The sequence below is a fragment of the Grammomys surdaster genome, unplaced genomic scaffold (assembly GCF_004785775.1).
Source record: "Grammomys surdaster isolate TR1022 unplaced genomic scaffold, NIH_TR_1.0 137, whole genome shotgun sequence".
Lineage (NCBI taxonomy): Eukaryota > Metazoa > Chordata > Mammalia > Rodentia > Muridae > Grammomys > Grammomys surdaster.
This window is the reverse complement of record NW_021604595.1, coordinates 10050351-10067170: the sequence shown is the minus strand read 5'-3', so window position 1 is coordinate 10067170 and position 16820 is coordinate 10050351. Positions and strand designations below refer to the sequence as shown.

The following is a 16820-nucleotide window of genomic DNA, read 5'->3' as shown; positions in this document are numbered from 1 at the left end:
GAATTATCCCTATCTAAACCACAAAGTTGACTTTATAAAGCCATAAATTTAGCTACGTCTGAAGGCATATGCCTTTAATCTCAGCACTTGGGGGCAGAGGCAGGTGGATCTGGGTTAGAGGCCAGTCTTAGCTACAGAGCAAGTTCCTGGAGAGCCAGGGATACATAGAGAACCCCTATCTCAAAGGGGAAAAAAAGAAAAGAATAAAAAGATACAGAGATGAAGTTCTAATACAGAAATTGAAATATTTCTCTAATACTATTCAGTCAAAGAGTAGGTAGTTGTCTTTCCTATGAGTTCAACTTACCAACTAAACATGACATTAGATATGAATTCTGTACCAACAGGTGTACTGTTGTAAATTATATGGTGGGCAATTACATACAGCTAATTTTGTGACAGTTAGGCTGTGATGAGCTATATGAGAGTTTAGTTAAAGTGTACTGCTCCTTCAGGAATGTGTAAACTCAGGAGGAACAATTGATCTGTGGAAAGGTTGAGGGTGACAATTATAATACAATATACCCCCAAATACTACTACAATATGTTGTTATTTTAAGTAAAAGCTAGAGTTTCTATTTATTTACTATGAACCTGGGTTTATGAAAGACAAAACAATGCCTCAGAAAGATAACTAACCAGAAGAGAATCTGCAGTTTTGCAATTCATAAAGCCTGATAGGAAAGTGTAGTACAGTCTACATTGCAGTAAATAAGTCCTTAGGTATGGGGGTGGGGCAGATGACACTATGGTGGTCAGGGAGAGGGTGTGGATTGGCACTTTCTTTGGGTAATGAGAAGTGGTTTATGTTGTTAAACTATTTAGAATAAGGCCAGGTCTGTCCTGGGCTCCTGTAGTGTCTGAAACATTGATTCTGAAACTGGATTTAAAAAATGCTTTCTCAGCAAGCTCATGTTCTATGACTTTCTATAAAAGTTTCTATTTCTTTGTAATACTTGGGGTGATGAAAATTTCCTCAAATGAGATTATGGTGATGTTTGCTGAACTCTGTAAACATGATAAAAAAAATTCATTGAACTGGGTGATTTAAGTAGGTTTGTAGCAGAAATATTATATCTTGATAAAACTATTAAAGTTTATTTCATTCATTTTAAAGAAAGAATATATATTTGAAAAATAAAATAACTTTAATTACTTAATGTTTGTCTTTTGATGATCCGATTATGAGCTTCTTAGCTATAGTCTAAGTAATTCCTGTTTTAAGAGATGTTTAGCTTGTTCTTAAAACAGGCAGGCATATGGTAGAGGTTAAGAAATGAAAATATAAATATCAAAAGTAGAATACAGACATTGTACCTCATTGGCTCTTAATTTGTCTTACGGTAACCAGAAAATTTTAATTCAAAATTTATTTTTTTCTATACATGATGCTAAAAACGTTATAATTCAAACTCAGAATATAGACATCAGCTTTTTCATTCTTGTTATTTTCGGAAGGTTGGGGCAATGTGTACAGGTGTTGGCTTACGGTCAAACTCTAGTATCTTCCTCAGACACTTCTCTATTTTATTTGTTTCTTACTTGTTCAAAAAAGTGTCCCTATTCTAAATAGTTATTATTATTTATGTGTCTGTGTGTATATAGGACACAGGTCCAGGTGACCAGAGGAGGGTGCCAGATCCCACCAAACTAGGTGCTGGGAGTTAAATTTGGACCTTCTGGGAAAGGATGTTGAGCCATCTCTCTAGATCCTAGACAAGGTCACTTACTAAACCTGAAGCTTGTCAATCAGCTAAGCTGACCAGTGAGCTCATGAGATGCCTGTGCCCTACCCCTTCCCAGCCCTGGAGTTACAGTTGCTAGCCTTGTGCCGCTGTTTTGTAGGTGATGGGGACTTGAGGTCCTCACCTTGTGTGGCAGGCACTTGATCCACTGAGATATCCTTTCTCTAGCTATACCATCTCCATTCTTCATTGTTTTTTTTTCCTCTGTAACGCTGTACACAATTTGAAATCTACAACTGGATCAACATTACTCAATTACAGGTGCTCAAATGTTCTTGAATTATATCTCAGGTTTGACAATACCTAAAATCATTATATAAATATCAAAGATGTTTAAAAGTTTGGAATGCTGCTATTTTTGGTTGAACAACAATAAATTATCAACATGGCTTTTTTTAATCATTATGACAAATCATAAAATTGTAACTCATAGTTTTTAAATTTTGTGTGTAAATGAGACAATTGGAAGAGATTTGGGAAAGAAACATCAGAGGAAAGAATAAAATCAAATATGTGAAGGTCATTCTTTTTGATAAATAAGAATATATTTTATAAATCATGAAGCATGTACCCACAGCCCTCAAAAAACATATTTTTAATATCAAAAAAAAAGAAAAAAAACTGTGAGCAGGTATTTAAACCCATGGAACAGGTGAGTAATGGGTGTAACTTGGTAATGGCAGGCCATAGGTTGAAAGTTAGAACTTTTGCAACAGTCTGAGAATGGTCCAAGCGACTAGCAGGCAGGTGGGAAGTAGAGGTGGAGTTATTTGTCCCTAGGAGCCCAGCAGGATGATTTTGCTGCCAAGTATACAGCAGGGACAGTCACAACAGCTTAGCTGTGCTTCAGGATCTATTTGTGGCATGAACCACAACAGGTGCTGTTGCAATGGACAATGGGAACCAAGCTGCATCTGCAGGGGACAATAGGAAGAAAGAAAACAAGGACAGCAAGAAAACAACCAAGCACATCTCACTCTGATACAGTCTGACTGGGTTCTAGTACCAACTTAAGCAAGACTTGTGTGTCATCAAACCTCATATGATAACCATCAGTACGGATAAGACCCGCTACAAACATGTTGGCCAACCATTCTTACAACACAGGAGTCCTGTGTGATTTTCTGCCATCCCTGCTGAAGACAGATGACAAGCCAGTCTGTAGCAGATTCTCATGGCTCAAATACCTACTTGTAAGAATAGCATTTCAAAGAACTAGTTGTGTCTGGCTCATTTTCTTCTCCTAAGCAGATGCTCCAGAATAGAACTTGAGAGAAACCATGTAGGATCCAATGTCCTGTCTGAGATTTCTTCCTTTCAAAAACTGATCTCAGAGGTCTTTTTACCCCAAATTATGAAAACAACATAGTTAACATAAAAGATGGGAATGTTAAAAAAGCAGATGAAGATAACAAGGAAGGATATCAGATGAAGATATGGCCACACAACCAACCTATGGATGATTCTGTAATGAGACAAAATATATACTTCCCTTTTGCTTGTTCAAGGCTTATTTGCATCTCTGCATTTTTCCTTGATTAGAATCATTGAAGTGAAATTACTGTATCAAGTAATAAGATCATTCTTAAAATGACCATTCTAAAACTGTTTCCAAAGATTTACTGCCTTACATTCTATTAGACAGATAGGAGGGTTGATGTTATTTATTTCAATTATTCCCAACCCCCACATCCAAGGTATTATTTATTCTTGAATTCATTAGAATGAGTTCATTATTGGCATACCACAACAAGTGTTACATTGTGTTTCCTTTCCTGTAAAGGCCAGTTTTAAAAATTAAAAAACTTTGAAGCATTTATAGGTACTTTTTATAAATCTCATTGACAATTTAGTGGCTAACCACTCTAAAGTTTTAATTTTGAGCATTCACTGAAAGGGTTCCATATTTAACACTTAATTTTCTTTTGTCAGTGAGTTATTATTTGGAATAGTCGACTTCCTCAATTTTTAAACTTTTTTTACATGTAGTTATTGGACTGAGTCTGGAGTTATTTTTTTTTCTCCAAAACTCTGTAACTCCATTCCACTATCTTCAAGCTTGTAGGCCACAATAAGGAATTCAGAAGTCAACCGGAATTTCTACCTCTCTACTACCTACCTACTGAATACATTTACGTATTAAAATTCCTTAAAAGCAGACATTTAACACTAGCAAAACACTTGTGAACCTAATATTTAACAATACTCATAAATTGTGATCTTTTGTGCTGTAGTATTATATTCTGAAAGTGATGCTTTGGAGAATTTGAAAATAATGTGGAAATGTTGCAGATTAAAGGTTATATGTAAAATCAGCATAGCAATTGAATTTACAATGTCTTCAAATTCTATAGTCGGTTACTGAATTGTTGTAGCTATGCAGCCTAACAATTATGTAAACAAGTTCATTGTTGACATTTTCCACTAATTATTTGATACTCAATGATTCATTTTAGCCTATGCAAATAATTTTCTCATCTTCACCTTTTTTTACAGATTCTATGATTATTTTCCAATCACTATCTTACTACCTCCCCTGCCCTTCTTCATTTTACAGTGTGTCATGGGACATGTTTGTGCTGTTTCACCTCTTGTACTGGGAACTTGTTTGAGAAAGGACACAGAAAATAAGATTCTCACAAGCTGGTTAGACATCCTGGACATATGTCAAGTCTGTTCTTCAATCCTTTGGAACTGCGGACAGATCCTGAGAACTCATGGGCACACAAGTGTCCTTGTGGTGATGGGAAAAGTAGCAGCTAAAACCTTAACTTTCCTAACTTTGCTCAGTTATACTATTTTGAAGGTCAAAGATGAATGGGCATAGTGGATTTTGTTTCTGTACATTGTAGAAATTATGCTAACGCTGAATGCTCATTCACTGACTTAGTCACCCTAGTGTCAGATGCTGTTTTATCATTCATTCCTTCACTCATTCATTTCTCACAAGTCCCCCTTTGTATATCTTATTTTTATAATTATTTCAGAGAAATGATGGATGCCAGTATTGTCATTATATCATGGTCTGAAGTCCAGTGCTCACCTTTCCAAGATATGAAACAGGAACACTAAATATTTTACAAGCAAAATTATAAGAAAAATCAAAGTGAAGACAAAACCATTTATTTCTCCAGTTAATGACAAGATCTTGTCATTGAATGGGGAAATGGTGGCACAACGGGAGTTGTTTAGGATATGAGTGGTAGACAAGGGACTGGCTTTGACTGTTAAGACATGGAGCTGAGGTTGACCAAAGATCTCTGCCTAGTAGCAAATTATACTAACCCTGTGAGTAACCAAATGTACTGACCCCTGTGGCAGGCCAGTAAACTATGGCATGTGGTCCAGCTAGGTGCATTCACTTTGCTCACAGGCATTTATGACCTCCCTACCAGACTTAGGCCTATAGTGACTACAGCAGTTAAGTTTCAATCATAAATATTTTCTATTTTCAGAAATACTTCATTTCATTTCTTTGCTTCAAATGCCTTCCTTTAGGTACCATTTTTTTTCCTGAGACTATGTAGGTCTTATATATTGTTCCTAATCATCTTATATTAACCCCTTAAGAAGAGTTAACACTGTCTTTGTTCATGTTGTCAACAAAACACTAAGCTCCTGGTGAACTGTTGTGACTTTATTGTCTACTTGATATTCCCATTAGTATATGAGGTTGTCTTGTCTGACTTGTCTTCATATAGAACAAAATTGCTTAGTTTATTAAAAGGTGGTCAATAAACACATGTCGAATAAATGAATGCAGAGTTGAAAAGAAAAACATTAATGTCTGTGAGTCTCAGGATTTTATCTGGAAAGTGAGACACATGTATTTGCTTTAATAATTAAATGAATCAACATATAAATGGACTACAAGGTCCTTCCATGGTTCTTGCACAGTGGTCATAGAGATGTATTATTCACTTTCCTTCAGCCCTAGACATAAATGTCAAAGAGAAAACACCACTTAAAACTGTTTCTCTTAGCAGGTACAGATATTCTGATGATGTTTTCCAGTACTGAATTTTCCAAGGTTTGTCACTGCTTAAAAAATAATAATTGCTCAGAGCACCTAACCATGAGAATTAGATAGGGTAGTGTGAATTAAGGACATAGGAGAGACAAAATAGATAAAGTTGCAATTCAGCCTTTAAAATCTACATGCTTTCAAGCCATGTGAAGGGCCTGTGTTTCTCTGGTGTCAGTAAGACATAAAAAAGTGCTTTTGATCCTTCCTGTTAAAGAACACTGTCTCTCAAAGAAAATAAAAGACAGGATTAGATCTTGGTGCCAAATAGTAAATTTCATTTTCCACCACATAATTATTAAAAGATAAGTAGTCCCTGTATTATTAATGAGAATAAATAAAGAGATGACAATTAAATAACCATTATTAATGACCTGTTCATTAATATGCTAGTAGTTGGCTGTTTGATCATGAAGAATTAATGTAGGAGAAAAATTCAGTAAATAATAAAATATAAAGCTGAATCTTATGTCTCAGCTAATTAGCAATATATCTCATTCTAGGTCACTGTAAGGAAAAATTTGCATAGTGAATCAGAGAAGTAGTTCAAAGCTAATAGGTGCTGTCTACACACAGAGGCCCCACAACCCTGTGTCTCTCTGAGTTCAAGTTTGTTTACTCTTAGAAAAACTTGATTTCCTGTGTCTGAGGAGCATAAGCTTATAAAAAAAAAAGATGAAAAGACTGGTATACATGACTCCAGTAAAGGGATGCTAACAAACTAAGTGTTAATGAATCAAAAACATATGGATTGGACTTCACTTCAAATAGAAATCATTTTAGAATTAAGGGAGAAAGTACTTAGTGGAACGCAATAGATCTTTGTCGATTTTAAAACCCAAACATTTGAGGTGTCTTCAGAAAGTTCTACTTATTCCTTTCTTTGGTTGCTATTTATCATTTCCATTTTATAGAAGAGATCAATCTCTCTATGGCTAAATAGCCTTTCAAAAGCTTAACAATGTATTGGTTAGCTTATAAACAAACATCCTGGACTTTTAGAGATAAAAAGAAAGGTGTTTCAATTATTCAAGACCACCCAACCGAGAGAGGATATTCTCCTCTGCTGTTTCTTTGGTATGACTTTGAAAATATACAAGTAAAATTGCTGTTGCCACACATCTTCTTAAAAACAAGTCTCCTGTGTATTTTCAAAAATGTTGCTAAAACTTAGATTTTTCCAATTAGTTGGGTTACTGCCAACCTCTTTATTTTGTATTTGAATCATAGTCTACATTCACATAAAATATTTGATAGCCACAATGATGGTGATATAAAATTAGAAAGAATGGGTAACTCAGGATATATACAGGATTCAGAATGTATATTTAATTCCTCTACAGAAACGATTGTGGCTGAGATCTTTTGGAAATATTCTTAAGCTGTGTCCAGTGAGACACATGTGATAATGTGTTCTCTATTAGGGTAATTCAGTGACTGGTGGATCAACAGCCTTTTGACAAGCTGAAGGACATATTCACATGAAAGTCCTAAAGAGTCCCATTGGTACTTCCGTTAGAGGGCCAGCATTATAATGTCTAGGTTTACGTCTATGATTCTAAACAACCCATGTGTTGTTTGCCACCTTAGCCTTTATGATGTTTAATTCTAAAAGAGGTAGATTTCTGAAACCCACTTTGTATACACCCAACAACCTATTTATGCATTAACCAGGAAGAGTCAGGGGTCTTTTTACTATTTATTTGTTTGTTTATTTACTTTTTTTCATAGACTTTTATTTTTTTTTAATTATAGGTTTAGAAGTGAGAAATTATGTGCTCATGTGAATGGAGTTGTGCTCAGATTTCAGAAGAAAATATTCGTGTCCCTAAATCTGAAGTCACAGGTAATTGTTCAGGAGTTATAAGGATGAAACTCAGGTCTTTTGGAAAAGCAGGGAGTGCCTGTAACTACCAACCATCTCCCTAGCCATTCCAGGTTGTTAATACAGAAATTTGAATGGAATTATCATATGAAATTACCATAAGAGGTAGCTATACCACTCCTGTGTATATACCTAAAGGATTCTAAATCCTACTATAGAAGAAAGTTGTATTTGTATATTTGCTGATAATAGACAAATTATGGGATAAGACTAGATTCTCACCATCAGGGAAGTAGATGAAGACAATATGATACATATGAACTCATGCACAAGCACATACATGGAGTTTCCAGCCACAGGAAGAACAAAGTTATACCACTGAAAATAAATACAACTGGAGATCAGCGTACTAAAGTTAAATATTCCAAGAAAGACACACATTACATGTTTTTCGTATTTATGATCCTAAGTGTGTGTGTGTGTGTGTGTGTGTGTGTGTGTGTGTGTGTGTGTGTGTGTGTGTGTTTGAGTCTGTGTGTACGTATGGGACATAAAAGTACAAACGAGATTGTCCTGGGGTCTGATGCTGAATTACAAGTGTTGCAGGAAGAAAAAAGAGAGTCAGAGATGAATGTGGCCCAAGTATGTGGGACACTTGTACAAACTGTCTTTGTAAAATCATCCTTTCATATAATGAATATGCTGCAATAAGATGTTTATATTAAAAAGTCAATCTTCTGTATTTTGTAGGCATTACTTTTCCTGCAACTCTTTTGAATTCAGTCTGATACTAGGCTTCCATTTTCAGCTTCTTCCTGATTCAAATTTCCTGCTTTCACTTTTGACTTTTTACTTCTCCTCGTTCATTTTCAAGTCCCTGTCAAGCTACTGAAATGCCCAAAGGTTACTCTATCTGCTCAGGTCTCCATAAGGGCCACTAAAAGACATGTAAAACAACTCAAACTGTACTTGTGTCATCTGGCGAACTGGGTATTTAGAAAACATTGTAAGTAATTTAATTATCTTTGTGGTGGAACACTGAATAGAGAACATTAATTTATTTCAGTGATGTAAAAATAATATGTCCTTTAGCTAAGCAATTTAAAGAAGTCAGTGAAAACATATCCCAGAGCCCTACATATGTGAGTTAAGTCTTTGCATTAACACTCTCAATGAACTCATGCAGCCTGTGGGAAAAATACAGACCCCACTACTAGGCAGTTTTATGATCTCAGTCTGGTATTTTATACCCTTCTTTCCATTGTTGTAGCTTTGGGAGAAAAAAAAAAACTTCCAGTGTTCAAATTTGCCTTCCTGTTACTATTCCACCATTTTATTTGTTCGCTTTTATAAAGAAAAGCTTTGGCATCCCCACTCCTGGTACTCATCCGCAACTCCCCTACCATGACTGCTATCTTGTCTTTAACATTGCCAAGCAGACCATCACAGAGCAAAGCATTCTGCTCATCTTGACTTCAAATTCTAGCTAAAGATGCGCGCTGCCTCTATACATGTGCCCTAAGTCTGCTTACATGTATTACATGTATGTGCAGTTTATTTATGAACGCTGTTGACTGGCTTTTTCTATACACTTCATTGCTAAACAAGCATGTGGTTTATTTCTTATTTCATTTTATTAAAACATTATTTATATTTAAATTTCTTAGTAACCTTCTCGAAGAATAAACTAAAGGTATTAACCAATTCTTTTTATTGCTCTGATGAACAGAAGTAGGTCAGTAACAACTACTGAACGAGTGAGTGAATGGGTTTGTTGCTACATACGTGTTTCCCTGTACACATTCATCTGAGCAATCTGAACAGAAAGTGAGATTCCTTCTTAGAAGACCTTTGGTACTTCCACACAATCATCTTCAAACAGTGACACTAACATTCAACAACCAAAATAATCACCTTCATCAACTGCCTGTGGCTGTGTGTGACTAATATAGACACTGAGAAATGGACATTTTAGATTGTATGCTTTCCAATTGGTCTTGAGGAGATCTTTAAATTTGGCACATCATTGTCCCATAAAGTACAGCTGCCTCTCACGTTCATTTCCACCTAATACCTTACTTCTTATTTTAATGTGCTCCAGTAGCCTATGTTAAAGTGGTAGTTTCTTTAAGAAAATAATTACAATATAAATGAGTCCTCCGCAAATGGTAAGGCATATTTGGAATTGAATGCCTAGGTATTGGAGCTTTCCTTCCTGAAACATTTAAGATCATTACATAAGTTTAACCATAGCTATTCAATCTACAGACCCAGAAATATCATTCTTTTGCTGCTAATGAAGGTCCTACGGCACAAATTTATTAAAGGTATACGTTTGCATGGGATAATAATTGGGTCGATAATATTAAATTCATAGGCTCATTATTTAATTGCAAGGGCAGATTATGAATACAGCTTCTAAAATGTATTTTAATGAAAAACACTACATCCTGACCTAATCATATCAACCTTATGCTATCTAATTAAGGATGCAAAAAAGTCATTAGAGTTGCAAAATATTAGTTCCAGCTCCATCAGGCTGCAAGCTGCCCCTTCATGAATATATATACTTTTTACTCCATGATAAATAGTTAATGAGGTAAAAATGACAAAATTTGCATGTAGGCAAATTAGTTTAATAGAGTGATATCTTTTCTGACTACTGAAAGTGACCTTTCCTTACAAAAAAAAAAACCTGATGGCTAAAATACTTTGAAATTATCTTCTTGGCTGTCACAGCACAGATGAAATATTATATGAATGAAAATGTGAAAATTGTAAAAGTCAACAATGTTAGGCTCATATCATAGTGTCCCACTTTGTGATTTTGCACTTATCAATTTAATAAAAGGAAATTAAGCACATTATAAAGTATCCATTTCTGGTGCAATTTTTCTAGCACATAAAATGGAAACTTGTATTCTTAATAGAATTATGACAAAATTCTCAATCAAATATAAGAGTGCAAGAATTCTAGGCAACAATGAAATGGATCCATAGGTAAAGGCACTTGCTACCAAGCCTGAATCCCTGAATTTGACCACCATAGAGCCCACATGGTGGACTGAAAGAGTCAACTCCTGTAAGTTATATTCTGACTTGTACACCTAAACTGTGATACGGATATGTATGCACACAATTAATAAATAAATGAATGAATAAATGAATGAATGTCAAAAAGAATTCTTGTTTACACTTTTGAGACATTATTATATTAAAATCCATCTTCCATTCTTAATTTGGAATTTTAGATTATAAATAATTGTTCTCAGTTAAACTGGTATTGTATCTTGAGATTAGCATGTCAATTGTTCCTTGCTGAAAGAGATTAACCAAGCAAACATGAAACAACATTAAGAAGGATCACATGAAAAGTGAATTGTAAGGCATCAAAACACAAATATTCAGGACCCAAGAGACCTAACAAACAAGTCAAAGATAAGTCTATGAATTTATTTTAAAATGTTTAAATATGTATTTTTTGTTATTTCCAGTTATGTGTATGTGTGTGCCTCTGTGAGGTCATGTAATATGAGTGAAGGTGGCTTCAGCAGCAGAGGTGTCAGATCCCACCCAGAGCTAGAGTTGTAGGGGGTTGTGAGTCAACAGATTTGGGTGAGAAGAATCAAACTTGAATCCCTAGGAAGAACACTACAACCCACTGATCCATCTTTTCAAGCCCTCTTTTTTTTATTAAATTAAAAAATTACATTTCATTCATGTGTGCATGTATATGTACATACATTTGTATGCATGTATGCACATGTGTGTTACATAGCATGTATGTGTATATCAGAGAACAACTTGTGGGAGTTGGTTCTCTGCTTTTATAGCATGGGTATCAGGGAACAAACCCAGGCTGTCAGCCTTAGGAGCAAGAGATTTTATTCTCTGAGGCATCCCTTGAGAGTGTCTGTGTATTCTTAATAAACAATGCTCTCAGTATAGAGTAACAGGTATTCTGTGGGATTTCAAGCTATTTGAGAAGCATATTCATATTTCTTACCTAATGGAAGCTGAGTCAATATGCATTGTAGAGAGAATAATAGATATTTATATAGCCATATGGCCCAACTGCATCTAAATCAAAACCTATTCTACCATCATTTTGATTAAATTGCTTACTTTAATTGCATTTAATCTACTTGGTTTTTCTCTGCTCCATTTGAATGTGAATGCAAAAAGTTACTGCCTATCAAAGTTTAAAGTCTCCTCCCAAGTTCTACTTTTCCTCCGACATGAATCAGCTAAGTAATTTTGTAAGATACAAGATAAACATTAATAATTTTGTGACTTTCTTCAATATTCCTTCTAGCATTAAAGTATCAGTTTTATCACACCTTTGCTAAAGAGAGCCAGTATCTATCACAATAATAATGTTTTCTCCTGTCTTTTTTTTTTAAATGACTGCTGTTCATATCAGATCATTCTGCTACTCAACTTTGGATAGCTTCCAAGTTTCTAAACTTCCATGTTGTGAAACTTAATAATGAAATAAAATGCTCTTTATAGAGACCCTAGGCACTGTAAGTAGTCTTGAATAATTAATTTCAATTGTTTTGGACCTTTACAAATGTTTTGTAAGTCACCGAGAACCTAGGATGAATACACAGTAGACTTAAATCTGTTTCAATTCAGTACAAGGGCAGTGATCTGAGAAAAGTCAGTTCCCCTGTTAGGTTAACTATAAAGCAGAAGTAAAGACGCATACACCTTAGTGAAGGAAAACATCCTGCAGTTTCCTATGCTAACATTTAAATCTCTGTTAAGTAGGTAGCAGGATAAGGTTCATTATATATGTCAATTCCATGGGCAACGTAAATATATTTATCTATAGTGAATTGAATAAAAAATGCCCCCATAGGCTCATGCATTTGAACACTTGGTCCCCAGTTGGGGTGCTGTTTGTGAGTGGTTATGGAATCTATAGGAGGTGGAGCCTTGCTGAGAGAAATGTGTCACTAGTCATTGCCATTTCCACTTTACTTTCAATCTTCTGTGTATGGTTGAGATGTGTTTCTCAAATTATTGTTCCTAGTCCAATGCCATCTTTACCATCATGGTCATTTAGCCTTCTGGAATCACAAGCCCAAATAAACACTTGAGTTGCCTTTGGTCATGGTATTTTATCACAATAAATAACTAACATGCCAATAGCTCATGAATGTACTAAAACATATTTAATAAGTATGTACTAAAGGACACAAATGATATAAAGAAGAAGAGATCATTCTAAATCTACAAGGAGAGATTAGTTTCAAAGAAAGAGAGACCCATGAGCATTCTCGAGTTGTCAGAAACACTGGACAGTCAGATAGGACGAGAAGTCGTAACCAAAAGGCATGTCTGGATTAAATCTACAGAGAAGGCCCTTGGATTTAAGACTTGGAGCATGGCACTCATCATACCATGCACACAAGCTGGTGAATCTCCCTTAAAAGGGAGTGCATGTGACCTCGAACACATATGTTTATGAAATTGTTCATATGTTTATGAATTATTTGCATTGTTTAAGAGATGCGTGCTGACTGGAAAGAGGTGAGAGGGGTAAAGATGAAGGAGACATGACCCCAACAAGTCAACAAGAAACAGTGAATGAGAAGAAAGGCAGGGTTGCATTTACATGTTAGAAAAATCGTGATAACCAGAGCAGAGAAGGAATCCACAGTGTGAAAATGGGGCAGCAGCAGGGTGAAATTACAAATAGACATTGCTGTTCTCTGGGCCCTGTAGCTCTGTCTCAGTGGACACCAAGGGCCTGCATCTATATTGTAAAGGAAAATAGATTAGAGAAGAAAATCTCAATAAGTTCAATGGGATTTGTTCAAATAAAAGTCAACAAGACGAGGGTAGATTTGGGGAAAAAAAAACAACCTCTGCATTCTGGTCCTTTGCACTTTAGAATAGATGAAAATTCTATGTCCAAGGACCATCTGAGTATAATTCCTTTGGTTTCCTGACCCAAGTGGAGGGCATGTTTTAAGGAAAAAACAAGTCTGGGATCGATTTGAGGTGAACCGCAGTAGTTTATCTTTGAGCTATGCATCTCTAAATATCAAAATAAGCTACTGGCATATATTTTGGGACTCAAAAGGGAGGTGTGGCCACATATGTATATGTGACAGCCTTTAACAGGGTGGACAATACTTTGAAAGGAGTTGATCAAAGCAGTGTGTAGAGTAAAAAAAAACAAGCAAGAAAAGAAAGGTACACAGACTCTGATGACACTGACAGAGATGAAGCCACAGAAGAAAATGCCCAGTGCTACTGAAAAGATTAAAATCACTTATTTAATGCCTGTTCTGAAAACTTACGTGAGAAAAAGACTCTAAGGACTCACTAAGAAAGGCAATAAGAGACTACAGAGGGAAATTTATTTCCTTCCTTCTGCCTATTCAAAGCTCCGTTGAATCCTATTCCTCAGTGTGTGTGTGTGTGTGTGTGTGTGTGTGTGTGTGTGTGTGTGTGTGTGCATGTGTGAAAATAATAAATTCTACACTAAGAACCACCTCGTTTTGACTAATAAACTGAAACAAGTATAATATCAAATCCCCAAATTCATAATGTGGTATCAAGCAAGATATTGAACCACTTCCAGAACAGCATGAGAGAAGGCACAGCTTTCTGATGTGGGGGGCTGGGGGAGGGAGGGGCTGGAGTCAGGAGGTGGGGTTGGAGGGGGTTGGGGGGCAGGGGAGTTCTTTTGCACAATCAGGACAGCTTCACTCCAACTCACCTTCCTCCTCTCACCATGGATCCCTCTCCACTGCTCAGACCTTCTCATGATGTGACTCAGCTCCTGATTGGAGATTTCCAAATCATGTGGGAGGAAGAACTTGCCTTCTTCACTGTGGAGTCTCTGAAACGCATCTAGTACCCAAGAGTCATTGCACAACCTAAGAAAAACGGATTTCTTAGTTGAGTTCATTTCTCCAAATACTCCCTTTTTCTTCCAAAGTATTGAACAAGTTGAATTTTTTTTCTTGTCAACATCTATTTATTCAGCTCATCTATCTCATTCTTTTTCTTCAAAAATTATTTGATTATTAAGTTTCCAGAAATGGCTTAAAGTTTTCTCAGCTTCATATTCTAATCCAACAAATGTAATCTGGGTGTTATAGTATTATTTCTTACTAACTAGTTTGTGATGCCCAACAGACTGCAGAAAATTGAGGAATATTTGGCCACCGATTTTAATTGGACATCCAAATTAGGTAAATATTAGGAATTTTCCTGAAGAACACTAAGCTTGGATTCATTCTTCCTCCATTAAGTTGATTTCAGAATACCTCCCCCTTCTCCATTCTGTGCCCACCTTCCTCATGCCCTGTAAATTCCTTGACACTGGTAAGTAACATCTGTAGGAATATTTTATAAGTTAATTAAGTCAGTGTTTAAGAACATCTTCCATTATGTCCCCATATAGTTGCTATCCACAATACACGTGTGTTTATTTTAATTTATTTGTCAAATCCCATAGTAACAGTGGAACTCTGAAAAAAAGAGCCTGTTTATCCTTCTCCTTTCTGTAATTTTGGCTCTCCTTACATATCCAGACCTAGTTTCCATAGAGATGTAAACTCAGGGCTAGACCAAGGTCCCTCATAGATCAGTGTCAATATGCTACCCAGAAGTTTCCAAAGTGACTGTGGTGTGTATTGGACTCTCAAGACATTTAGGCAGCTGTCCTCTGCATTTGAACCACTTATGAATTTCTGTGATGGTAGATGGTCTCCATCTGCTACAAAAATAAAATAAAAATAAAGAACTTCTGACTGTAGGGTGCACAACAGATTTATCTACAACCCCATGCCTAAGGATCGGGGAACATTATAAAATGGGGGGTGGCATAAAGATTGTAAGAGTCAGAGGACCAAGGTGTCTGCTACAAGATAGTAGTGTCTTCTATATATGCGGGGGAGGCAACACCCATGGTATCTCAGTATGGTTGCCTAGACAAGATCAACACAATGGCAACCACAGTTGATACACCAGTGTGGGTAGGAGATAGCTCACAAAGCTCTACTCCTCAATAAAGAGCTACAGGCAATTAATGACTGCTGGGAGAGACAGGATAGATCTTCTTCAGGGATAAGCCCCTTGGAGTTTATCCAACTCCAAGTGATCAACACTAAACATATGTACATATGAGCAACACTAAATGGAGTTAGAGGTATCTCTCTCCCCACCTCGTGTGTGTGTGTGTGTGTGTGTGAATCCATATACAAATGTGTATCTAATAGTTAATAGTATTAACGCTATTATTAATAATTAATGAAGAGGTTATCATGTGAGGGAATACTCAAGAGGAATTGCGAGGGGGGGAGTGATGTGAATACAATACTCATGTATAAAATTCTCAAGAAAAATATACTTAGTCATAGTACAGGAATTATCTTTTGAACATACCAGTTAGAAAACTGGAAGCTTTTTACTTCTTTGGTCAGAACAATGATATTTTCTTCTAATTAATTCAACAATCCATTAGAGTTTATTGACTATTTATGATAATGGTAGTCAACTTCACTGTATTGTGCTATCCAAGACTTAATTTAATCCTAACACTATGTGTTAATAGTCTACAATTTTTTTTAAAAAAAAAGTTAGTTTTATTCTGAAAAATATAACAAAAATAGAATTTAAAAGAATTCAGTCCAAATTTCTTTTACTCTTTCTTATTGACTCAAGTTTTATCACATATTTCCAGGTGTGGTAGTACACACACTTAATTCCAGCAATCATGAGGCAGAAGCTGGTGGATTGCTTGTCATTTCAAGGCCAGCCTGCTTTACAAAGCAAGTCCCAGGCCAGCCAGATTACATAATGAAACTCTGAACACATATAACTAATAGCTTCGTTTAACTACCTCTAAATGAATTCTTTCTAAAATAGTACCAGTGACTTTTTTAAAAATGTTGCATTTCTGAATAAAATCTATGCATCTGTATTCCTTTTCAATGACTTTGAATTCATCACAGGAGTAGTTATATAACCTGATAGCTAATGGGATTATCTATCTACACCTGTTGGGAATCAAACCGAAGATTTCGCATATGCAGCACAAACACACAAGCTTACCCTGCATCCCATACCTGCATCCCCAGCCAGCCTGACACCATCTTGGAATGTTTCCACTGTTGTACTCTGCTTTGAGATTCTGGCTCAGCCATCTGAATACCTTGCTAGTTGGCTTATCAAGCAAGAACTACTCTTGACCATTCTCTTC

General features: G+C 35.9%; 1 protein-coding gene across 1 annotated transcript in view; it reads right to left on the bottom strand.

The window, feature by feature from the left end:
• Positions 1 to 16820, bottom strand: part of Ofcc1 (orofacial cleft 1 candidate 1) — a 278373-nt gene that overhangs the window by 49645 nt on the left and 211908 nt on the right. Inside the window, exon 16 of the mRNA XM_028763273.1 lies at positions 14331 to 14490. Within this exon, the coding sequence (XP_028619106.1) occupies positions 14331 to 14490 (160 nt within the window). The remainder of the gene's footprint in view (positions 1 to 14330; positions 14491 to 16820) is intronic.